We start from the raw sequence: 25478 nt of genomic DNA, 5'->3' as shown, positions 1-25478 counted from the left end.
TACCAGTAAACCAAATCCAACAATACACTGAAAGGATCATACACTACGATCAAGTGGGACTTATCCCTCAGAGCCAGGGTGGTTCAACATACAAAAATCAATTAATGTTATATCTGACATTAACAGAATAAAAGATAAAAATCACATGAGCATCACAATAGAAGTGGCAAAAAGCATTTGACAAAATTCATCACCAAAAACTCTCAACAAACTAGGATTAGAAGGAAAGTACCCCAACATAATAAAGGCCATATATGAAAAGCTCACAGATACCATCATATTCATCAGTGAAAAGCTAAAAGCTCTTCCTCTAAGATCAGGAACAAGGCAAGGATGTCTACTCTCACCACTTCTATTCAACAGAGTACTGGAAGTCCTAGGCAGAGCAATTAGGTAAGGGAAAGAAAGAAGATGCATCCAAATCAGAAAGGAAAAAATAAAATCCCTGTGTGCAGACAACATGATCTTCTATGTAGAAAACCCAAAAGATTCCATTAAAAAATCTCTTAGAATTAATAAAATAATGCAGTAAAGTTGCAGGATACAAAGTCAGCAAACAAAAATAAGTTGCTTTTCTGTACACTAACAAGAAACTGTCTGAAAAGAAAATTAGTGGGAACACAAGCTGGTGCAGCCACTCTGGAAAACAGTATGGAGGTTCCTCAAAAAACTAAAAATAGAACTACCCTATGACCCAGCAATTGCACTACTAGGCATTTATCCATGGAATACAGGTGTGCTATTTCAAAGTGGCTCATGCACCCCATGTTTATAGCAGCACTATCGACAATAGCCAAAGTATGGAATATATATATATATATATATATATATATATATATATATATACACACACACACACACAATGGAGTATTATATATATATATATAAAATATATATATATGCACACAATGGAGTATTACTTGGCAATCAGAAAGAATGAAATCTTGCCGTTTGCAACTATGTGGATGGAACTGGAGGGTATTATGATAAGTGAAATTAGTCAGAGAAAGACAAAAATCATGACTTCACTCATATGAGGACTTTAGGAGACAAAACAGATGAACATAAGGGAAGGTAAACAAAAATAATATACAAACAGGGAGGGGCACAAAACAGAAGAGACTCATAAATATGGAGAACAAACTGAGGGTTACTGCAGGGGTTGTGGAAGGGGGGATGGGCTAAATGGGTGAGGGGCACTAAGGAATCCACTCCTGAAATCATTGTTACACTATATGCTAACTAATTTGGATGTAAATTTTAAAAAATAAAAAAATAAAAATAAATAAAATTAGGAAAACAACTTCATTTATAATACCATGGAAAAGGATTAAATTGTCAGGAATAAACTTAACTAAGGTGGTGAAAGACTTGTATACTGAAAACTATAAAACACTGATAAAAGAAATTAAAGACACCAACAAATGAAAAACATTCTGGGGGCGCCTGGGTGGCGCAGTCAGTTAAGCGTCCGACTTCAGCCAGTTCACGATCTCGCGGTCCGTGAGTTCGAGTCCCGCGTCGGGCTCTGGGCTGATGGCTCAGAGCCTGGAGCCTGCTTCCGATTCTGTGTCTCCCTCTCTCTCTGCCCCTCCCCCGTTCATGCTCTGTCTCTCTCTGTCCCAAAAATAAATAAACACTGAAAAAAAAATGAAAAAAAAAAGAAAAACAAAGAAAAACATTCTGTGTTCATGGATGGGAAGCGTTAATATTGTTAAAATGTCCATACTGCCCAAAGCCTTCTATAGATTTAATGCAATCCCTATCAAAATCCCAATGGCATTTTTTTTTTTACAAAACAGAAAAACAATTCTACAACTCATACAAAACCACAAAAGACCACAAATAGCCAAATCAGTCCTGAGAAAGAAGAACAAGGCTAGGGACATCACACTTCCTGATTTCAAACTATATTACAAAGCTACCAAAATCAAAATAGTACAGTACCAGCATCGAGACACACACATAGACCAATGGAACAGAACAGAGCCCAGAAATAAATGCACACACACATAGCCAACAGATCTTTGACAAGGGTGCCAAGTATACACAATGGAAAAGGAGAATCTCTTCAACAAATGGTGCTGGGAAAACTGGATATTCAGATCCAAAAGAATGAAATTGAACCCTTCTACACCATGGCGAAAAATCAGCTGAAAATGGGTTAAAGACTGAAATGTAGGACCTGAAACCATAGAACTCCTAGAAGAAAACATCGGGGGGAAGTTCATAACAACAGTTTGTCAGTGGCTTCATGGATATGACACTAAATGCACAGGCAACAAAAAACAAAATAGACAAGTGGAAGTACCTCAAAATCAAAAGCTTCTGCACAGCAAAAGCAACAGTCAACAGAGTTAAAAGACATTGTCTTTTTATTCATATCCTTAAGAAGAAGGCAACTGACAGTTAACCAGGAAGTACAGCAATTGGAATGGAGGTCGGTTTCTAGCCATTCCATAATTTAGATGGACATTAGGTCATAGCACAGTCTAAAAAAGTTGGTTTTTTTTTTCAATTAGAAAAAAGCAAAGCTGTAAAACTCTGAGCCTGGAACTCGGGGGCAGGCTTGTAGCCATCTTCCCTGAGAAGTGCCATCCCTTTTCAGAACTGTCTTTTTCAGAACATTTGTGTCTTACGGCAAAAAGAAACATCACACATCATAGTACCTTCCTGCTCTACTTGGCATAAAAGTTTAAGGTGGTCAATTTCACTCCTTTTCAGGGAATCAGTCACCAAATGCAAAGACTTTAACAGCCTAAGCCTTAAATAAGAAACTGTTTTTCAATTTATAAACTTATAAAGTCATATAGGAAATCTTGTACCAATGACTATTATGTTTATTCTAATGATGTTTAGAATGAGTAGTGGATATTTTGTTTTAAATCAATTATCAACTTAAGAAATTTCATATTATAAAGTTTTTGAAGAGCAGAGAAAGTTCCTGTCCCCTCAGGCATGTGTATCATCTTATGGAGAATTCAGAGGTGACCCATATTCTAACTTTCCACCCTTTCACCCTTGACATATGGGCCTTTGACCTCATTCTTGTCCTTTCCTGGTCACAAGGTGGCCATCCCACCTGCAACCCCATGTCTGCATTCAGAATGGAAATATGAGGCAAGAGCCCAAAGGCAAACACAAACAAGTAAACAGACAAATTTTCCCAGCAAGACTTTGCCTCTGTATTCAAAATAGGACACCCTCTTGTCTTCTGTTTACATCCTGATGACCAGAACTGTGTCTGATGACCACCCTTGGGGGCAAGGAAGGATAGGACCTCGGGTATTTTCACCTAGGTCCCCTGGCAACTACTCAGAGTCCTGTTAATGAGGAAGCCTTGGGAAGCAGGTGCGGGGTGGTAACTGGCAGTCCCTGCCACTCCGCTCCGCTTTCAGGCTGACTCACTGCTGTAGGAGGCAGCGTGAGACTGGCCTGCAGACTGTCCCATTTTGCTTTGCAGGCCAACAGACTTCTAACCTATGAATCAGAATCCCTACAGATGGTGTCTTGGGACCCATTTTTTTTTAAGCACTGACCACTTTCCTCCTTCACCTGAGGACCTGAGGAGTCCTTTGCTCACACCTCTCTAATCACCCTCCACCTGCATTTCCGCCTGCAGGTCAGCCACGGCCCAAAGTTTACATGCAGCATCTTGGGCTGTGCTGTGAGCCCGGCCGTTCATTTCTCCTTCACCAGCTACAACTTTGGGACCTGCTTCATCTACCAAGCTGGCATGCCCCCATACAAACAAATGCTGGTTGTCACCAACAAGGAAGAAACACCCATGAGGTAAGCAGACTTTCCAGAGCTTCCAGATGATTCTGTAGCTCCTTGTGGGTTCTACAGCCTCCACATAGGTGAAGTCCTGCCAAAATAGAAAAAAGAAAGATTATGGGAAAAGTCAAACCCAGTTGGGCATGAATCCCACGTCTGCTTTCCCTACCACTAATATTGACACTTGGGTAGCCAGGAGCTACTCTGCTGAAAATCTTGAAGTGAGGAGAGCAATGCCAGATGTAATGAAGGTGGAAACCGAGGCTTGGAGAATTAAAAAGTGACTTCCTCAGGCCATTACTTTGCAATAAATGACAGATATATACTGAGCCTAAGTCTTTTGATTAAAATCCGGCCTCTCTGCACCATCCCTATGTAGAATGTTCCAGTCCAGGTTTCTGGGCCTTATACCAGACCTATCAAAACAGAATTTCCAGAGACTGGCCCAGAGACCTGTGTTTCCTCAAAGCTCTTTCCTAAAGGAAGGAACTGTTACACATCTGTGCTATCCAGTATGGCAACCTGTAAGTACATAAAATATGCCTGGTGCGACTAAGGGACTGAATTTTTCATTTTTTAAGTTTCAATTCATTTGAATTTGAATTGCCACATGTGTCTAGTGGCTACCATATTGGACAGCACAGGCCTAAGTTCAAATTCCAACTCTTCCCTAGCTGTGTGACCTGGGGCACATGGTCTAACCTCTCCTTTCCTGGGATGGGGGATGATAATAGCTCCTCCCCTACAAGGCTATTAGGAGGGTTAAATTAGTTCATCTAGAGAGAGTACTTAGAATAGTGCCTGGACCATAGCAAATGCTCGGTTATGGTTATCTGCCGCTACTGCTACTGTTGCAGTGATGATAATTATTATCCTGAATGGTGAGTTACAAGAGTGTCATGTGATTTTAAATGCTAATTAAAAATCTTCCCTGCATGATTTAATTCAATCTGAGTCCTGTGTGAAGGCATTAAGTTCTTTTTATTGGCCTAGCTGGACTCCTTCTCTAAATACCTGGAAGACAGACAAGAAAGTATTGTAATGGAGAGCCCTAGGGCCTTCCTACGCACAGGTTGACCAGAGTAGACATGATCTTTGAAGATCCCATGTGGTTGAGCAATTAGTGACAATAAGAATGGCTCACCTTTATGGACTGTCTCCTCTGTGCCCTGTGTAGTACTGACTTAGTCACTCTATTTCATTTAATGCTCAAAACAACCTTATGAGGTTGTTAATGCTCCAAACAACCCAGTTCTACAGATAAGGAAACAGAGGCCCAAATGAGCTAAGTAACTCTTCTAAGTTCTCACAGCTAGTTAGGGATAGAGCCTGGATCCAAACTCCTGTGTCTGAATCGGGAACACATACTCCTCTCCTCTGTGCTTCACCACCCAGTTACTTTAGGAAACACTTCCTTATAAGAGGGTACAAAGCCATGAGTGGCCTTTTCAAGAAAGAGGATAAATAGAGTGAAAAGAACCTTGAGCGAAGGGCCATGAGACTTTGTGTTTGAGGCCAGGTTCTACCAGAATCTCAGGGTGTGATTTGGGGTAAGTAACTTGATTATGCCCAGGAAAGTATGGGCTGGATCACTGCTGAGGTCCCTTCTTCCATAGCTCCAGTGCAACAGGGCGGGAAAGCAGCTCACAGAGACAAGGGGACAGAATCAGTCTTTCTGGGTGTCGTAAATGTGTTTTTTGACCTCCAGCACAGGCTGGTACTGGAGACCCTCTTACTTGGTAGACAAAATGGAAATACGTGGGCCTTCTAACTTACACACCTTCCTCCTGATTTTCTCTAGCTTAGACTGTCTATACACCAATACCGCATACCTCGAGGTGAACTTCCGTGTTGATGTGATAAAGCCAGGAAAGACACTGGAGATTCCAATCACCTTTTATCCTCGAGAAAGTATCAATTATCGAGAACTCATCCCCTTTGAAATCAATGGGCTCTCACAACAAGTGATTGAAATCAAAGGGAAAGGCACCGAGATGAAGGTACGAGACAGTTGGGGAGATCCTCAGCCATGGCAGCCATGCCTTTTTGCCCTCCCAGCCACCTTTGCCCCTCCCACTCTTCCCTCTCCACCTGTTCTGCCCCCAAGCTGCGTTGTCAGAGGCCAGCCAGTCCCACCCAAGGATGACCTGTCAAATCTGACTCGAGTGAACCATAGACCGTATTCAATACCAAACTTTACTATATCATAGGGTACAAGTAATCACAGGCATTGGAGAAACATCTTTGTCTTGGAAAAGTTTGAGACTGTCTGATGCACAATCCCAAACATGTCCTTCCCTCACATTAGGGCATGTTTTGTTTCCACGTTTAATAGACAAGATCTGTTTTGAATAGCAATTCGTTTTAGATATACACACAGACATACATTTCAATTGTGGAACATCTTTCTTTAATGCCACATTGATTGATATTCTTGAGCCAGGCGCAGATCCCAGGATTATATTTGATTGCGGGCATTTCTTCTAAGTAGGTGCTCCTAATGAAAGTCCTGCCGCTAGTCCCTTTCTCCCCACTGTCTGGTAAACCTGTAAGGTGTCTGTTTGGTTGGTATATTTGCATTTTAATAGGAGATTTTAGAAGACTAAAGGCCTTCCAAGATGCTCAGGAATGCATGGGACATTTCAGCAACTGAGAAGGTGGGAGGGGTGTGTTCCTGGCAGCCTTCTCATCAAGCTAGAGGAATGACAAGACATTGCCACCTGGTGTTGTCTGTACCCAAGCCAGAGATGGGGTCTCTTCTGATATCACTGATCCGTTCACTTGTTCCTTCTGTCACTCACTCATTTTGCACCCATTTTGTGCTAGGTACTTTGGGGGAAGTCTGGAGGGGACTTAAATGTGTTCTCTGACCTCCAGAAGCACAGGCTGCTGTCGGAGACTCTTACCTTTTTAGGCACCATGGAAACATGTGGGCTGAATATAAAGAAAGTTGAGGGGCAGGGGGTGTGCCGTTTAGTGACTGCCTGAATGGCTGCTGCTCATTGTGTGTCCATGCCATCCTGAGGGCGAGACCCAGCCTGACCTTGATCTATCCAGGCCAACATTTTGATCAGTGCCTTAGATGAGGGCTTGGAAGCATGTCTACTCTTCCACCTCTGCCTCCACCATTTTGTCTGCGTGGCCCTCATCTGTCCCTGTCCAGCCCACCCCACAGATCAGCAAGCCAGAGCAATTACAAAACACACATTTGATTGGGTCACTCCATGCTTCGCTGGCCTCCCACTTCTCCCAGCACAATCCCTGACCGCCTCCAAACTTGTCTTCTCATTGCGCCCCTCTCTCTCAGCCACAGGCCTTCCTGGGCCACGCCTCTGACTCAGGGCCTTGCCACAGGCTGTTGTCTCCCCCCACCCCGGGTGGCCTCCAACCCATGCCCACCCTGACTCAAACAGACTAGATGGCACCCTTCCTTTAGCTCCCAGGGTAGACATGCCTTCCCCAGGGAGGCGGCCCCAGAACCCCCAGCCAGCTCAGCCCCTGCAATATGTTCTCACAGTACCCTGAGCTTTTCCGTCATGTCTCCTCATCCAGTTGTGATTATGTAGTTGTGTAGTAAGCTGCTTAGTGGATATTGTATGCACGTGTTTACCAGGTGAGTGAACGCCCATCCCAAATGAAGAAGGCAGGACACTGACAGGAACCACCATTGCCTCACCAGGATAGGTGTATGATAATAGTTTTTTTCAAGGAACTGATGAACACTCCCTCTCTCCTCTCTTTCTGGTTCCACAGATTTTAGTCCTAGATCCGGTCAATAGGATTGTAAAGTTGGGAGCTGTCCTGCCAGGACAGGTTGTGAAAAAAACGGTTTCCATCATGAACAATAGCCACGCCCCACTCACTTTTAGCCAGACAGTCCTGTTCTCGATTCCAGAACTCCAGGAACCCAAGGTTGGTGCCCAGGGCTCCCAGTGGGCTTCTTATGCTTCCCAGTGACATGGGTGACTAGATGACTGTGCTAGCAACACAAACAGCTCACACTTCTCGGGCATCTACCATGCACCAGGACATTCTAAGAGCTTCCCCCGTGCTACCTCTGAGCATCTTCACAAAAACAGTATAGGGCTAGTACTGTTATTATTCTCATTTTGCAGATAAGGACACCAAGGCTTAGAGAGGCTGCATATCTTGAAAAGGCAACAGAATGAAAGAGAAAGGGATGGGATTTGGTAGATCTGGATTCTAATGAATGTATATATCCTCATCGTTGGAAGCTTGAAAAATATGGAAAGACATAAAGAAAAACATTTTCGCCATAATCTCACACCCAGAAATAATCACTTGCAGACGACCACCTTCTTGCTGTATACCCATCTGGCAGAGAGACCGCAAGATCAAGCTTCTGGTGTCTCTTCTTACAAAGGCACCAGTCCCATTATGAGGATCCCACTCTCGTGACCTTATCTGCCCCTAATTACCCCCTAAAGGCCTCATCTCCAAATGCCACTCACATACGAATTGTCAGCCGGTGGAGTGGGGGACACAATTCAATCTGTAGCAAGGTGAACACAATGTTGACTGGTCTGATGGAGTTCACAGTCTTTGGGGGTCACTGACACGGAAACAACTCCAGGACAGCCTAGAAACTGCAGAGGCAGGGTGTGAATTGGGAGGGGCTGCTCAGACAACAGCGGGGGGCTGTGAGAGGCCTCATAGGGCGGGAGGTCTGTACTGGGTTTTTGGGATGGAAAGGTGTCTCCAGGCAGACAGGTTGGGGAGAGGTGTGCTGGCGGGCAGAGCTACGTGTGCTTGAGGGGGGTCTGTGCTTTTAGAAAGCTAGGTGTGATTGGGTAGGCAGGGGTGCTGTGGACCGTCCAGGGATTGCCAAATACAGAGAAACGGGCTGGGGAAGCTAGCCAGAGCAAGAGAGCCAGTGGCACCTCATCCCAGAGCCCATGGTGCTGGCCAAAGACAGAGGGCAGACTTGCTTCCAGTCCTCATTCATCCAAATCAAAATCCTCAGTGCCGCAGGGTCAGGGCCCCTGACCATTGGGCTGAGCCGCCTTTGCCTCTTGAGGTGACGCATTACCTGTACTGGCATCAACATCGTGGTGTTTGGAGAGCTCACGGAGGCTGCTGTCCCTGCGTGGTTTCCAGCCCACTGTCTGCTGCCACAGTCCACCTGCTGGTGACCACACAGCACCCTGTACCCCAGGAAGCACAAGCCCGGAAGGAGCTTCGTCTTCCTGAAAGCTGATTTTGGTTGATTTCTACCAGGACAAAGGAGGCGGGGGGAGGGAAAACCATACGAATTTAAACAAGAGTTCTCAAGCTTTAGAAGACACGGGTCACTCAGGGCACTTTTGAAGATGTGAGCTCCAAGCTCTCCCAAAATTCAGTTGGAATGGGGCAGGACCTGTGAATCTGCATTTTTTTTTAATTTTTTTTCAACGTTTATTTATTTTTGGGACAGAGAGAGACAGAGCATGAATGGGGGAGGGGCAGAGAGAGAGGGAGACACAGAATCGGAAACAGGCTCCAGGCTCTGAGCCATCAGCCCAGAGCCTGACACGGGGCTCGAACTCGCAGACCGCGAGATCGTGACCTGGCTGAAGTCGGACGCTTAACCGACTGCGCCACCCAGGCGCCCCTGAATCTGCATTTTAAAGACCACAGTGGGAAGTGTGGTACAGGGAACCCAGGGAGCACTCCTTGGAAAAACACAGGAGCGCTAAGTGTTTTCTATTTCCTCTTATCTTACATTTCCTGCACCAGAGAGTAGGGGTCATTTGCAAGGAGCTGGAGAGAAAAATTAACATTTATTGAATGGCTATTACATGCCACCCATTTATATAAGTGACCTGAATCTTCACCATAGAGTAAGCCACAGAAAGTTTAAGTAACTTAGCAAAGATGACACAGCCGTCAGGAGAGAGCAGAGTGGGATTTGACCCCTGGGCTATTGCAGCCCTAACAGCAAGACCCAGAAATAGAAGCCTCAGATGCCCTCTGCCCTCAGCTGCTGAGTCTCATTGCTGTTTTGCCCAGGTCATCACCTTAATACCATCCTACAACATCACTCTGAAGCCCAAAGAGGTCTGTAAGCTGGAAGTCATCTTTGCCCCGAAGAAACGCATCCCTCCCTTCTCTGAGGAGGTGTTCATGGAATGCATGGGGCTTCTGCGTCCTCTCTTCCTCCTTAGCGGCTGTTGCCAGGCCCTGGAGATCTCCCTGGACCAGGAGCATCTCCCCTTCGGGCCAGTCGTGTATCAGACACAAGCCACGCGTCGCATCCTTATGTTGAACACGGGTGACGTGGGTGCAAGGTAGGAGAGTGGCATCCCCACCCAAGGCCGAACACAGCTCTCTTGACTCTGGATTTGCCCTGGATTCAGACTGGATATTTGTTTTACAAGTGTAGCCACTTTTTCTTTCTTTCTCCTCCCTTCCACAGCCCCTCCCCCCCTCAAGATGGGACGTGGCCCTGCTAGGGTGACTGCGGCTGCCAGGATTACAAAAATTAATGCAATAGAGAAGATTAGTTTGGTGCACGTTATACACCCTTTACATGGTTTCTTTTGCTTATTACCAAAACAATTCTATGGTTGATCCGTTTTACAGACAAGACAACTGAGACTACTTTTCCAAAATCATGCATCCAGTTAGAACTTACACTGTGCAAGTGCAGTGCTAAGCATTCTTACGTATAAGCTCCCATTTAATTACCCCAGACGCCTGAGAGGTAGTACTATATTGTCCTCATTTCACAGATGAAGGTGAGGCTCAAGGAGGTCAGGTGATTTACCTGAGGTCACATGGCTAAGAGGTGAGAAAGACAGGATTAGAACACAAGTATACCTCTGACTGCTCTCCTCTCCAGGCTCTTCCCTCTGGCTAGCAGGTGCCCGGCCCAGTCACGACTCGGGCATGCCACCATAGCTGTGCAGACACCCCTCACCCAGACCTCAGTGTGGACATTGCCCCGAGGGTGTGGCTGGAAGCACAGAGGGATGGCCCACAGAGGGATGACTAAGAGTGCTCCCAAGAACAGGTGCATCTCTCACCTGAAGGCATTGCCTCTGCCCTCCTGGATCTGACCTGAGAGGCAATGCAGGGGGTGCTTATAGCCATGGCCTTGGGAGGGTTCCAGTCCTAGCCCCGGCACTTCCTGGCTGTGTGATCTCGGATACACATGTGTTAGCGTGTTCATGTGCATGTTCCTCGACGAGTCACTTGCAGAATATAACATAAGATGCGGCCACTTCCCACCCTGCTCAGGTCTGAGAGACAGCTGAGCTGTCTTACCCAGAAGTGAGCTAGCTCTTGACTCCATCCACCTTTGCTCTGCCCACATCCCATGGAGTATTCAAAGGGGTGAGCCTCTCAGCTAAAAGCCTAGGCAAAGTCCCTTGATCTCAGCAGCATTAAGCACACCCCAGGATACTAGTAAACTGTTTTTCTTGTCTCCTTTTGTCTTGGAAAAGGTTTAAATGGGATGTCAAAAAATTTGAGCCCCATTTTTCCATCAGCCCAGAAGAAGGCTACATCACTGCAGGCATGGAGGTCTCTTTTGAAGTGACCTACCATCCCACTGAGGTGGGCAAGGAGAGTCTCTATAAAAACTTGCTCTGCTTCATCCATGGAGGCAATCCTCTGAACCTCACCCTATCTGGAGTCTGCGTGGGACCACCTTCAGTAAAAGAGGTCAGTAGCTGCTGCCCACAGAAGTGCCAATGGCAAGAGTGGGCCCAGCAGGCACCACAATTGAATTCAGCTGGGCCTTCTAGAAACAACTGACTCTGTTCAAACAGTCCTCGGTGCCAATGTCAAACATTCAGACCTCTCCCTCCCACCACAGGGCCTTTGCATATCCTTTTCCCCACTGCTGCAATATTCATTTCCCCTCTTCATTTAGTTAATTCCTATTCATTCTTCAGCTCTCAACGCAAGCATTACATTCTCAAGGAAGGTTTCTCTGACATATTTGGCTAGATCAAATTCTCTTACAAGCACTGTAAGTAAAGGGTAAACACTTTCCCCTTCTCTCATTAAAAAAAAAAAAGTTGGGAGTGGGGGAGTGGGCTTGAGTTAACCTTCTGCTAGCCTTGTCCCTAGAAACCTAACAGTAGACTCCATTCCACTTACGGTAAAAAATCACTTATGGTAAAAATTACACCTGATCTCCATCTCTATAATTTTGTAAATGGAATCACCCAGTGTGCTATGAACATGTATGTACAAATCTTGGCAAGAAAATATGCTTCCATTATCTTGGGTAAATACCCAGATGGCTGGGGCACAAAGCAGGTATATATTTACTTTTTAAAGAACCTACTAAACTCTTTTCCAAAGTGGTTGTGTTTCTACCAACAATGTCTGATATTTCCACTTGCATCCCATTTTGCCCACACTTGTTACCACCTGTTGTTTTAATTTTAGCCATTCTAATAAATATAAGGTGGTATCTCATTGTGGCTTTTAATTTGTGGTTCCCTAATGACTAATGACATTGAGAATCTTCTCAGGTATTTGTTTGCCATCCATATATCATCTTTGTTGAAGTACCTGTTTGAATTCTCTGTCCATATTTAATTGGGATGTTTGTTTTCCTATTATTGAGTTTTGAGAGCTCTTCATATATTCAGGGCACAAATTTTACATTTAGATCTTAATCTGTTTAGAGTTAATTTTTGTATGTAGCATAAGATATGGATCAAAATTCATTTTGTTTTATCATTTGTATGTGGATATTCAGTTGTTCTAGCACCATTTGTTGAAGATTATCCTTTCTCCACTGAAATGCCTCTGCACCTTGGTCAAAACTCATTTAACCATATATGTGCAGGTGTCTATTGCTGAATGCTGTCCTTGTCCACTGATCTATTTGACTCTTTTTACCAACAGTGCTACACCGTCCACACTGCTGAATTCAGTGGTCAGTTCTCAACTGTTGACCTGTTGATAGTATTTGATACCTTGAACAAATCCCTTGAGGAAGATGCTTCAAACACTTCACATGGTCCCTAGGATGCCACCCTCTCCTGGGTTTCCTCCTATCTTATTAGATGTTCCTTCTCATCTCCTCTTCTGATTTTTTTTAACACTGGAGTGTGTCAGTCAGGAATTGGTTCTTAAATTTCTTCTTTTATCTAAAAACACTTAACTTCTTGATAATCTCATCCAGTTTCTTGGCCCTTAAAAAAAAACATTGCTATACTCCCAAATATGGATGCCAGCCTAAACCTTTCCTTGAATTCCTCATTTGTAAATTTCACTACCTACTTCAGATGTCTGTTTTCTTCCAGGTGGTAAATTTCACCTGCCAGGTACGCTCCAAGCACACGCAGACCATCATGCTTTCAAACCGCACCAACCAGACCTGGAACCTGCACCCCATCTTTGAGGGTGAGCACTGGGAGGGGCCAGAGTTCATCACCCTGGAGCCCCATCAGCAAAACAAGCCCTATGAGATTACCTACAGACCCCGCACCATGAACTTGGAGAACCGCAAACATCAGGTAGGCTGAGGCTCCCCCCTGCCGCCCCCCATTGATTTTACTGTGGGGTTGGAGGGAGGAGTCATGCAAGAGAGGTGAGGAGAACCCCACGAATCATGTTGGAACAATGGGGAATAATGCAGATTATGGAGTCCAAAACTTCCCTTGTTGCCTGTATTTTTTCATGTACAGGGGATTTTCTTGGAACAAGGGGCTCAGTTCTGAACACAGTCCTGGACTAAGCATCAAGTAATTAATATTTAGCTTAATTGTACAAATAGCATCATCGTCACTGTAACAAACTTTTAAAAAGAAAAGAAGCCATAATCTTCCACCCTAAAGAAAGAGAATTTTTTCTTCTAAGCTGTATTTTTTTTAAGTTTATTTATTTATTTTGAAAGAGAGAGAGTAGGGAAGGGGCAGAGAGAGAGACAGAATTGCAAGCAGGCTCCACCCTGTCAGTGCAGAGCTGGACGTGGGGCTCAATCTCACGAACCATGAGAGCATGACCTGAGCCAAAATCAAGTTGGACACTTAACCAACTAAGCCACTCAGGTGCCTCTAAGCTTTACTTTCTTTGTAAGTAATCTCTACACCCAGGGTATGGTTGAACTCACAACCCCGCGATCAAGAATCAGATGCTCTACCGACTGAATCAGCCAGTCACCCCAAGAACTGTTTTCTCCTATCTATACTACCAGTCCTTATTCAGATACAGTCATAGTTGCCATCATAGAATACCTAATTTTGCACTCAGTTTATTTTTACCTTACATTAGATCATGAACGTTTTTCTGTTTAACTAGTCTTTGTGATGTAATCATGTTTAATGATTGCCTAATATTTCATGGAATGAAAGTTCCATAATTTATGTAATACTCCTCAGTTGTTGAATATTAAAGTTATTACTACCAAATTTTCATCAATATTATAAATGGTTCTAATGCGTATGTGTGTGTGTGTGTGTGTGTGTAGCTTTTTCCTCCAAAGGGATTTTTAAGGTCCCTGGGGAAAGGTGACCCAGCTAGCTCTATCGATAGAGCATGAGACTCTTAAGTTGCCTGGGGTAGAGTTCCGGGTTCAAATACATATGAACATTTTTATGACTCTTAAAACATACTACCAAGCTTATTTCAAGAGTTATGCTTATGCAAGGGCCTCTATTAATCCTGTGTCACTACCACGCCTAAGAGGTACCTAATAAAGGACCTTCTGTGCCATTTTGACCACGTTTCTTCTCCTTAGGGCACCCTCTTCTTCCCCCTCCCAGATGGGACTGGCTGGCTGTATATGCTGCATGGGACTTCTGAGCTCCCCAAAGCCGTGGCCAGTATCTACCGTGAAGTACCATGTAAGACGCCCTACGTTGAACTCCTGCCAATAACCAACTGGCTTAATAAGCCCCAGAGGTGAGAGAGTGGGGCTAGGGGTTGGGATGGAGGAGATGGAGGAAGGACTTCTACTGTCTAGCCTGGCCCTTCCCATGGTCAGGGCCTCTAGAGACATTGAGGGGCTAAACGAATCAGAGGCAAACTTCTCTGATGTAACCAAGCATTGTCTGAACTCTAAGCTTCCAGACAGTCAGTGCTATCTATGAATAACTGATAACTTAAGTCTCCTAGAACAGTGCCTGACGTAAAATAAGTGCTCAAATAAATGTTAGATGTTGTTATTATTATCAAAATGATAATCATGATGGTTATTCTTGAGTTCTCTGTCTTATCACCTAAGCCACTGGCCAGAGAAGGATGTCCCTTGGATCTTATTTGCAGTGGGAGTAGAGTAGAATACAAGGGCTAGAGGAATTGACAACCAACCTGGTCCCCTTCTTTTACAGAGAAGGAGCCAAAGCCTGGGAGAAGAAGCTTACTTACTGAAGGCCACCAGTTAGCATAGTGGATAAGGGCTCAGACCTAAGTTTGAATCCTAGCTGTACCAATAACTAGTCATGTGACCTGAACATGTTTCCTTCTCATGGCCTCTATTTCCTCATTAGTAAAATGGGGGTGATAATTATATGTGTCTCCTACAGACACTGTGAGGATTAAATGCCTCTAACACATTTGGAGCACTGACTCAGTAGCTGGCACATCACAGGTGTCAATAAATGGTAGTTATTGTTATTGTTAGAGACAAAGGACCAGAACCCTGGACCCACATGCTTATCATAAAATCAAAAGTAGAGATAGCACCTTTCCTTCTTTTCTTTGGGCAAATGGTTTCATTTTCTCTATCCTCTCTTCATGTGTTCCTGTGCTCCCCCAGATTCCGGGTCATCGTGGAAATGGTGAAACCAGAGAGGCCAGATCTAAGCATCACCTTAAAAGGCCTTGATTACATTGATGTACTGTCTGGCTCCAAGAAAGATTACAGGCTGAACTTCTTTTCCCACAAGGAGGGACTCTACAGTGCAAAGGTATCCACGTGTTAAAGACATTTCCCTGGAACTCTGGAGGTTTGCCCCAAGGTTAATAATCCTGGTGTTAGGGAGTGAAGATGTCCTCCCACAGCCAGCCCATCCTTATCTTGCTGGGCTAACCAGTTAGAGACCTGACAAAGCTTTCAGGATTCCCAGCCTCTTGAAGATGAAGCCAGATGGCAGGGCCATCCATCCATCATGTAGACCCACAACAAGCCTTCAAGGCAACAGAATCGTGAAAATCCTTAAGCAGTAACACTGGGCCAGCAAACACCAGACCACAATAATAAGAAAAGGTCCCTTTTCCTGAGTGATTATAGTGGCCAGCATAGTATTGAACATTTAGTACATATAGCTAGTAATGTCAGAGCCAGGATTCAACTCAGAGCCATTTGCTCCAAGACACCACAGGGTCGTTCACACATGAGCTATTTCTCCTAATTCATTCATTAGCTCAGCAAGTACCTATAAGCATATATGCCACACTCTAAACTAAGTGCTGGCAACACAGCAATGATCAAAAATAGGCGCAGTCTCTGTTTTCATCAAATGCACTGTCCAGTGAAAGGAGAAGGGCATTAACCAAATAATGGTACTATGAATGTATAATTACAAAATGAGATACATGCTTTGAAGAAAAGGAGTGTATATGGGTCAGTAGCTCACAGGAGAGATTAGGGCTGAAGATAACATATGGAAATTACTCATTTACATTTAGTATCAGAAGCTATGATGAAGGAAGGAATCAGCTAGGGAGATTTTAAAGTGAAAAAAGAAAGAACCTAGGAACCCATCTCCTACCTCCAGAAGAGATATTGGCAAAACTCACACAGTGGGATGTCATCCCCTCTCCTAAAATCACTGAGGTAGACTGCTCCACTCAGATCGCATTCACAGACTAACAGAGAACCTTAGAATCAAAGTATCATAAAACATCTGAAGAAAAAAAAAAGCCACCATAAATAGAAACAGCAGCTCAACAAAGGGGAACCCCTAAGATAAAAGAGTCATTAAAGCAAATGGAATATTTTTAGTGAACATTATTAATACCCTCAAAGGAATAAAAGAAGATAATCATGCCCATGAAAAAGAACAGGCTATTGTGGAAGACAATCAGAGACCCTAAAAATTAAAAAATTGAATATTTTTAATGGAAAACCTTAGAGGAAGGCTGAATAGTATAATGAACTCTGAGGAAGAGATTACTAGTAAGTTAGAAGATAGAGCTGATTTAGCACATGAGCACAAAGAAATGGCAAGCGTGGAAGGAAATAATAAGTGCTGAAGAGGGTGTGGAGAAGTTGGATCCCTCATACATTGCTGGTGGGAGTGCAAATGGCGCAGCTGCTGTGGAAAACAGTCTGGCATTCCTTAGATGGTTAAACATGGAGTTACCGTGTGACTCAGCAATTTCACTCCTAGGTATATACTCAGGATAAATGAAAATATATGTCCATACAAGAACCTGTACATAAATTTTCATAGCAGCATTATTCATAAGAACCAAAAAATAGAACCAAACAAAACAAACCAAATGTCATCAACCCAAATGGACAAATATAATGGAATATTATTTGGCAATAAAAAGAAATGGAAATGAAGTGCTGATACATGCAACACATCAATGAACCTTGAAGGAATTATGATACCTAAACAAAGCCGTCACAACTGGCCACATATTGTATGATTTCATTTATATGAAATGTCCAGAATAGGCGGATCTATAGGAAGAGAAAGTAAATTAGTGGCGATGGGTTAGGAGGAAATGGGGAATGATTGGTTTTGGGGTGATAAAAATGTTCTAAAATTGATTGTGGTGATATTTGCACCACTTTGTGAATGTACTAAAACCCACTGAATTATACACTTTAATTGGGTGAAGTATATGGTATGTGAATTGCATGTCAATAAAGCTGTTTCAAAAAAAGAAAGTATGACACAGAAAATATACATCAAAAAGTTCTAATATCTATCTACTAAGAGCTCCCAAAACAGGAAAGCAAGATAATAGAAGGAAGAAAATACTCTTCAAAATAATTGAAGAAAAACTTCCAGGGGCATCAGGGTGGCTCAGTCGGTTAAGCATCCGACTTTGACTCAGGTCATGATCTCGTGCTTCATGAGTTCTAGACCCTCATTGGACTCTGTGCTGACAGCTCAGAACCTGAAGCCTGCTTTGGATTCTGAGTTTCCTTCTCTCTCTGCCCCTCCCTAGCTCCCTCTCTCTCTGCCTCAAAAATAAATAAACATTAAAAAAAACTTCCAGAACTGTTTGAGAAAGACTGAGTCTTCTAATTGAAGGGACCCACCAACTTTCCAAATAGGGTGAATGAAAAAAAGACTCACATTTAAATAGGTGAGACCAAAATTGTAGAAAACTGGGATAAAAAAGAAAATCCTAAATGATTCTAAGGAAAGTAAAAGGAAATAATCACAATAACATCAAGGTTCTCATGGCAACACTGAATACAAGAAGCAATGGAGTAAGCTATTCATATGATTTAGAGTGTTTTCAATCTAGAACCTTTTCCAAACAAAACTATTACAAGGGCAAAATAAAGACATTTTTAAACTTGCAAGGACTCAAAATAACCTGCCCATATATATAATCCCTGTTTGAAAGAAGCACCACAAAATAAGTTTTTAAATTAGCAAAATTTTAAAAATAAGTAAATGAATTCAAGAAGAAAACAAAAGGTTATAATGAACAAAGACTCAAAATTCTATTGATAGGTAATTTCAAATAATTGCTGAAAAGCAATCTGAAGTGAATATTTCATATGACCTCAATATAGGAAATAGCAAGGGGAGAAATAAAATAATGCAAAGAAAATTTTTTTCTCATTTAGTGGGAAGAAAATGGGGAAATGAAAGATACTTGTTTCTTCATCAAGAAAGGTAGGGCACGAATAGAGATAGCCATAAACTGTAGCTGTAAACAGAAAAATATATGTAAATACATGTTTTAAAGTGTTAACTAAAAATAACAGGGAACTCAGATCACAGATCTCTTTACAATAATAAGTATTAGGGGCTCCTGGATGGCTCAGTCAGTTAGGCATCCGACTTTGGCTCAGGTCATGATTTCGCAATCTGTGAGTTCGAGCCCCACATTGGGCTCTGCGCTGACAGCTCAGAGCCTGGAACCTACTTTGGATTCTATGTCTCCCTCTCTCTCTGCACCTCCCCCCAAAAAAGTAAGTAAACATTTAAAAAATAATGTTAAGTATTCAAATTAACAATACAAAAGTTTTTTTTAAAAAGTCAAAAGCGCTTCTGACGATGATGGAGTAACTACTACTGCCACCATAAACAACCATAAAACTGAACAGAATATCTGAGGCAACCCTTCTCAGGCATTGGACAACAGTAGCACAATACCGCAATCCCTCAAAGAGAAGAAAAGCTAATGAGATGAATCTCCACAATTATCCTGGCTCTCTGCCAAGGGACAATTTCTTGACTGCAATGCAGTGAGCTAGAATCTAAGCAAAACACAAGAGCCCCAGTGATCTGATGATACAGAAATTAAAATTTGGTGCAGTTGAAATAGCTGGTCTCTATAAGGTAGGAGTAGGGCAATGCATCGAGTGGCAGGATGTCAGGGGGAAGGGAGACAAAAGTGTGTGTGGGAATACCCTTCAAAGTCTTTGGCTGACAGTTGTACTGCACATGCACAAGGTGAGACTACATGAGATTTATCAGAGAGCAGCTTCTAAAAGAGATTGATAAAGGAACAAAGATATGTTGATCAGTGCCCAGGGAACATTGGAGGTTTGGCTCAGCCAGAGTGGAGAGATTACATTAACATCTCATTAACATCCTAGGAACCCAGTTGAAATACCAGAAAGGCCCGAAGAAAGGACCATGCCCTTATAATAAGTCCTTTTAGGCCCTTAGAAAGCCTAAAACTAAGCCACAACAAGATCTGTAGGAAGGACAAAATTTGGAGACTGAATCCCACCAAGTTGGAAGGTCTCGAAAAACACCTTGAGCTTTCTATAGGTCTGCTCTAACAAAGCATAAAACCAAACCTACACAAGCTTATCAGTCAATAATTGAACTGCCTCCTAGAATAAAATCAACACTCTCACATGGAAGGTAACAGAATCCAGAATCTCTACAATGATTATCAACAATGTCCAGTACATAAACAAAAATTACTAGACTTGTAAGGAAGGAGAGGAATGTAACCAATAGTCAAGAAAAATACAGGCAATGAAAACGGACTCCAAAATGGGCCAGATATTGCATTTAGCAGACAAAGACTTCAAAGCAGCTTTTATAAACATGATCAGAAATAAAAGAAAATATTTCAAATAATTAGACAGATCAGGAATCTCAGCAAAGAAATGGAAACTATATTTTAAAAAAAGGAGCTGAACAGATATTTGATAATAGAAAACTACAATAAACTGAAATGAAAATTTCACTGGATGTGCTTAACAGCAGATTGGAGATGTGAAGATTCAGTGAACTTGAAACAAATCAATAGAACATTTCTAATCTGAATGATAAAGAGAAAAAAGATTGAATAAAAAGAACCAGAGCTTCAGGAACCTGTGGGAAAGTATAAAAATTTTTAATTCATAAGTAATGTGAGTCCTAGAAGAGAAGAAAGTGAGTATGGAGCAGAAAACTATTTGAAAAAAAATTGCTGAAATTTCTCTGATTTGATTAAAAAACATTATAGATCTAAGAAACTTGGCAAACCTCAAGCAGGAAAAATACAAAGAAAACCATGAGATACAAGAAAACCATGTCTGTGTACATCATAGTAAAACTACTGAAAACCAAAGAGAAAGAGAAAAGCTTAAGACAACCAGATACAAAAGATCTAAAATAGGGGAAAACAATAAAAAGACTTCTGACTTCTCTTCAGTTATAATGGAAGCCATCTGCAAAATGGTAAGTTCTATCAACCTAGAATTCTTTATTCACTGAACACATCCTTTAAAATGGAGATATTTTCAGAGAAAACATGAGAGAATTCACTGCCAGCAGACTTACATTAGAAAACAGCACATTGTGGGGCGCCTGGGTGGCGCAGTCGGTTAAGCATCCGACTTCAGCCAGGTCACGATCTCGCGGTCCATGAGTTCGAGCCCCGCGTCGGGCTCTGGGCTGATGGCTCAGAGCCTGGAGCCTGTTTCTGATTCTGTGTCTCCCTCTCTCTCATGCTCTGTCTCTCTCTGTCCCAAAAATAAATAAACGTTAAAAAAAAATTTAAAAAAAAAAAAAAGAAAGAAAACAGCACATTGATAGGTATTCTTTGGCCTGAGGAAAAATTATACCAGTTAGCAATTTGGGTCTAATGGAAGGAAAGAGAGCCCTAAAAATCTAAAAATGGTAAATAAGTACACATACACACACACACACACACACACACACACACACACACACACACAGAGCTTCTAAGAACTTTCTAAAAACGACAACTGACAGTTTATAGCAAATATGATAACACTGTTAGGTGGGTGTTCTTATGTGTGTAGAAGTAAAAGATATGACAACAAAAGCACAGAAGATAGAGTGGTTAGGTCAATAAAATTATACTTTAGTAAGGTTAGCACATTTGCCAAATTGGAAGTGTGCATAAGGAGCATGAAGGGTCAGTTATAAAGTGGGAAGTGATAAAATACTACTCAAAATAAATTTCACAAGTTAAAAATTCATATTGTCAGCTGTAGAACAACCACTAAAAATCTATTATTAAAAAATATAGCTAAGAAGCCAGTAGAGGAAATAAAATACATTACAAAAGATTGCATGTCGAGCCAAAAGGAAACAGGAAAGGAATAACAGAGAAACAAAATAAGTAAGTAAATAAGTAAATAAATAAATAAGACAAATGGAAAATAACCAACAAGAAGGCAGACTTCAACCTAAACATAGAAATAATTATTTTAGGGCACCTGGGTGGCTTGGTCAGTTGAGCGTCCAACTTCGACTCAGGCGTGATCTCACAGTTTGAGTTCCAGCCCTGCATCGGGCTTGCTGCTGTCAGCACAGAGCCTGCTAAGGATCCTCTCTTTCTCTCTCTCTCTCTCTGTCCCTCCCCTGTTCACACTATCTCAAAAATAAATAAACATTTAAAAAAGAATTATTTTAAATGTAAAAGACTGAACACTCCAATTAAAAGACAGGGTGCCAGAAGCACTCTAAAGCTAAAGACAGGAAGAAGTTGAAAGTAAAAAGTCAGATCCATAAAGAACTATTACCATATACTAATAATAATATAAACAACTCAAAGTATTAAAAAGGGCAAAAGACTCCAATAGACTCTATTTCACAGAAGTAATGTGTGAATGACCAATAAGCACATGAGAAGATGCCCAACATCATCAGTCACCTGGGAAACAAGCAGAAAAAGGTGAGCAACTTACCATATCAACTGCAGAGGTGAGGAGACAATGTACTGCAGTCACAAGGGTGGGCTCTGGAGTCAGATCAACTTGGTTCGAATCCTGGCTCTGACACTTCTCTCTACATGTGACCTTGGCAAGATAACTTAACTTTGCTAAACTTCAGTTTCTTTGGCTTTAAAAAACACAAACAAACAAACAGTGAGGGGAATAATAATGTTGCCTACAAATTGTTTAAGTTAACTAAGTACTTCTAGTGCCTGGCACACAGTAATCATTCATTAAATGTTAGATGCCGTCATTATTACTATTAGTATTATTGTCTATTCCAGCAGCAATGGGCATAGGAAGGAGAAAGGGTGGCTGGTAGGGATTCAGACAGGGTGGGAGTGCCCGTGTCAGCCTGGCACCCATGCTGTATGTACCTAGGCAATGCTAATAGAGAGAAGGAACTCAAGACAGCTGAAGACCCTCCACTAACCCCTCTCCTCTGCTTTCTTCCTCCCCCTCTCCCCGCGAACCCAGGTGATCTTCCGAAACGAGGTGACCAATGAGTTTTTATACTACATGGTGGGTTTCAGGGTCATCCCTTCAGGCGTCATCAAAACCATTGAGATGGTGAGCCCCGTCCGGCAGAGCACATCAGCCTCCATCAAGGTGGAGAACCCTCTGCCCTATACAGTGACCTTCTCCATGGAATGCAGGGTCCCTGACATCAGCCTGCCCTCCCAGTTTGTGGTGCCTGCCAACTCTGAGGTATGACCCTGGCTACCAGGGGCTCCCTGATATCTGTGATAGAGGCATCCCTGAAGCTGGGCCAGCCCCAGGAGTGGGAAGGCAGGGGACGGTGCATCAATCACACTCCTGATCTGTCCTCTCCCCTTCTGCCCTTTGGTTCAGACATGTAAAAGGGACTTACTAATCATGAACACTTGCCTCTGTTATACACTTGTTTGCTTTGTTCAAACTGAAAACATTTTTGTTTTTTGCTAATTATAAAGGTAACGTAGTATATACGTGGTGAAGAGGGAAGCAAGGGACATAGTAGTGTATCGAGTGAACAGCAGGCGCTCTCATTTATATGTTTGCTTGTGCACAGACCCGCTTCAGGAAAGACACAAAACCTGTGACTGCTGAGAAGACGTGCCCTGGAATTCTAGGCTGCTGTGGAGATGAACTTTCTTTTGACTCTTTTTGATGTGTGGCTCCAAATTCTCACTGTCTAGATCCCATCAAAATCCCTTCTGTTTCTCCAGCTTGAGCCCACCTGCTTATTCCCTGCATCCACCCTAGTTCTGCTTTCCCCTTCAGAACCCCAAACCTGGTGTGTTCTTCAGAGACCTTCCATGCCCTTTATTTTACTTTTATATTTTTCATCATGAATTATAAAATCTACACAGAAAACTAGGATATATATATATATATATATATATATATATGTACATATGTATGTATATATGTATATATATGTACTAAAACAGGTTCACTTAAATAACTATGAAAGAACTATCTGTATAACCAGTACCCAGGCCAGGAAATAAAAAGTTGCCACCACCCCCAGAAACCTCTGTCCCCACTCACAGTATCATCCCTCACCCCTAAAAGTTCCCACTATCCTTATTTTGTAATCATTTCTTGCTTTTAAGCCATATGGTTTGGGTTTGTCTGTTTTCAAACTTTATACAAAAGAAATCCTACTAATTGCATTCTTCAGTGTTTTATGCCTTGCTCAGTATTGTATATTCTGACGATCATCACACTGATGCATGCAGCTGAGGTCCATCCATCCTCACCACTGTAGAATATTCCATCATACGACTATACCACAATTTAGACATCCATTCTACTGAGGCCAGACATCTGTGTTGGCTTCAGTGTTTGGCTATCATGAAATATGCTGCCATGGACCTCACCGTGCAAGTGCCTTCCTGATGTACACGGTGTGTTTCTCCCCAGCGTACACCCAGGAGTAGAATCACCGGGTCACAGGGTGTGCTTGCCTTTAATTGCCAGTCAGCAGAGAATCTCCAGTGAGCAACGAGAGCTCACCAACTTTTGGCATTGTCAGATTTTTAAAGGTTTACCAATCCAATAAACTAATAGCTCCTCATGGTCTTAATTTACCTTTTTACAAACAGATTGGCTTTAGTCGGATAACAGTTTGTGTTGGAGATTTGCCTCTGTGGTAATGAGCGAGAATGGACCAGATTTCCTTTCTTGTATTCTTTGTCCAATTTGAGTTCCCGTTCCACCAGCGATAGAAAAAGAATCGGGGATTTGCCTGCTTCCTCAACTCTGTGAAGGAGTCTATAAAAGATTGAAATTATGTCTTCCTTGAACCGCAGATGAAGCCAATGAGCCCTGGGGTTTTCTTTGTGAGAAGATTGTCTGCTACTGATTTGATTCCTTTCATGAGTTATCACACTACTCAGATTTTCTGTTTCTTCTTGAATCAGTAATGATAGCATGTCTGTTTCATCCATATATTCACAAAATTGGCATAACATTGTTAATATCCTCTTACTACTTCCTTATGTGATGTTCCTTTTTCATCTCTAATATTGGTTGTACCTTCTATTTCTTGATTGGTCTTTCTAGAGGTTTCTCAGTATATCTTATATTCAAGAAGGCATTTTTTGATTTTGTTGGTACTCTTTATTGTATGTTTGTTTTCAGTTGCTTGATTTCTGACCTTTTTATTATTTCCTTCTTTCTGCTTCTTTTGGGTTACTGGTGCTTTACCTAACTTCTAACATGGATGCTTAGTGCATTAACTTCTAGTTTTCTTTGTTTTCCAATATGCACATTTAAGATTATAAGTTGCCCTCTTAGTGCTGCTTTAGCTGCAGTGTACAAAGTTTTACATGTACGATATTTTGTCATTAAGTTCAAAAATGTCCTTTCATTATTATTAATACTTATTTTTTGACTCATGGGTTATTATAAGTGTTTCTCAATTTCCAAACATGTGGATTGTTCTATATGTTATTTTTTAAATTATTTTTGTGGTCAGGGAATATATTCCATATTTCAGTGCTCTAGAATTTGTTTAGATCTGCTCTACGGCCCACTATATGATCTTTTCCTTAATCTTCCATTTATTTTTAAAAAGCATGTGTTTGCCATTTTGATGTTCATTCTCTGTACCCTAGCTGATATTTTGGTCTGCTTGTTTGGTCAGATTTAAGAGAGTGTGTTAAAGTCACCACTCTGACAGGGATTTGTCTGTTTGTCCTTGTAGTTCTGTTGTGTTTTGCTTTATATACTTTGAAGCTATATTACTAATTACATTAAAATCATAATATGCTTCTGGTGATGTTACATTAAGACTTGGTAGTCTCTTACATTTCTGTTCTTCAAGAGTATCTTGGCTATTCTTGGCCCTTTGCATTTCCATATAAATCAGCTTGTCGTGTTCTTCCAAAGAAATTAAATTAACTATTAGGATTTTGATTGGGTT

The 25478-nt window shown here is 42.1% G+C and overlaps 1 protein-coding gene across 5 annotated transcripts in view; it reads left to right on the top strand.

Annotated features, from left to right (window-relative positions):
* The window catches only part of HYDIN (HYDIN axonemal central pair apparatus protein), a 429838-nt gene that overhangs the window by 395340 nt on the left and 9020 nt on the right, over nucleotides 1-25478 (top strand). For all 5 annotated transcript variants that reach the window (XM_047836101.1, XM_047836099.1, XM_047836098.1 and 2 more), the window contains 9 exons: nucleotides 3623-3792; nucleotides 5579-5777; nucleotides 7531-7689; nucleotides 9787-10064; nucleotides 11223-11442; nucleotides 13044-13256; nucleotides 14480-14643; nucleotides 15500-15650; nucleotides 22544-22774. In XM_047836101.1, the coding sequence (XP_047692057.1) occupies nucleotides 3623-3792; nucleotides 5579-5777; nucleotides 7531-7689; nucleotides 9787-10064; nucleotides 11223-11442; nucleotides 13044-13256; nucleotides 14480-14643; nucleotides 15500-15650; nucleotides 22544-22774 (1785 nt within the window). The remainder of the gene's footprint in view (nucleotides 1-3622; nucleotides 3793-5578; nucleotides 5778-7530; nucleotides 7690-9786; nucleotides 10065-11222; nucleotides 11443-13043; nucleotides 13257-14479; nucleotides 14644-15499; nucleotides 15651-22543; nucleotides 22775-25478) is intronic.

Source organism: Prionailurus viverrinus, chromosome E2 (genome assembly GCF_022837055.1).
Source record: "Prionailurus viverrinus isolate Anna chromosome E2, UM_Priviv_1.0, whole genome shotgun sequence".
In the NCBI taxonomy this organism is placed as follows: Eukaryota; Metazoa; Chordata; class Mammalia; order Carnivora; family Felidae; genus Prionailurus; species Prionailurus viverrinus.
This window is presented reverse-complemented; position numbering and strand designations above follow the sequence as displayed.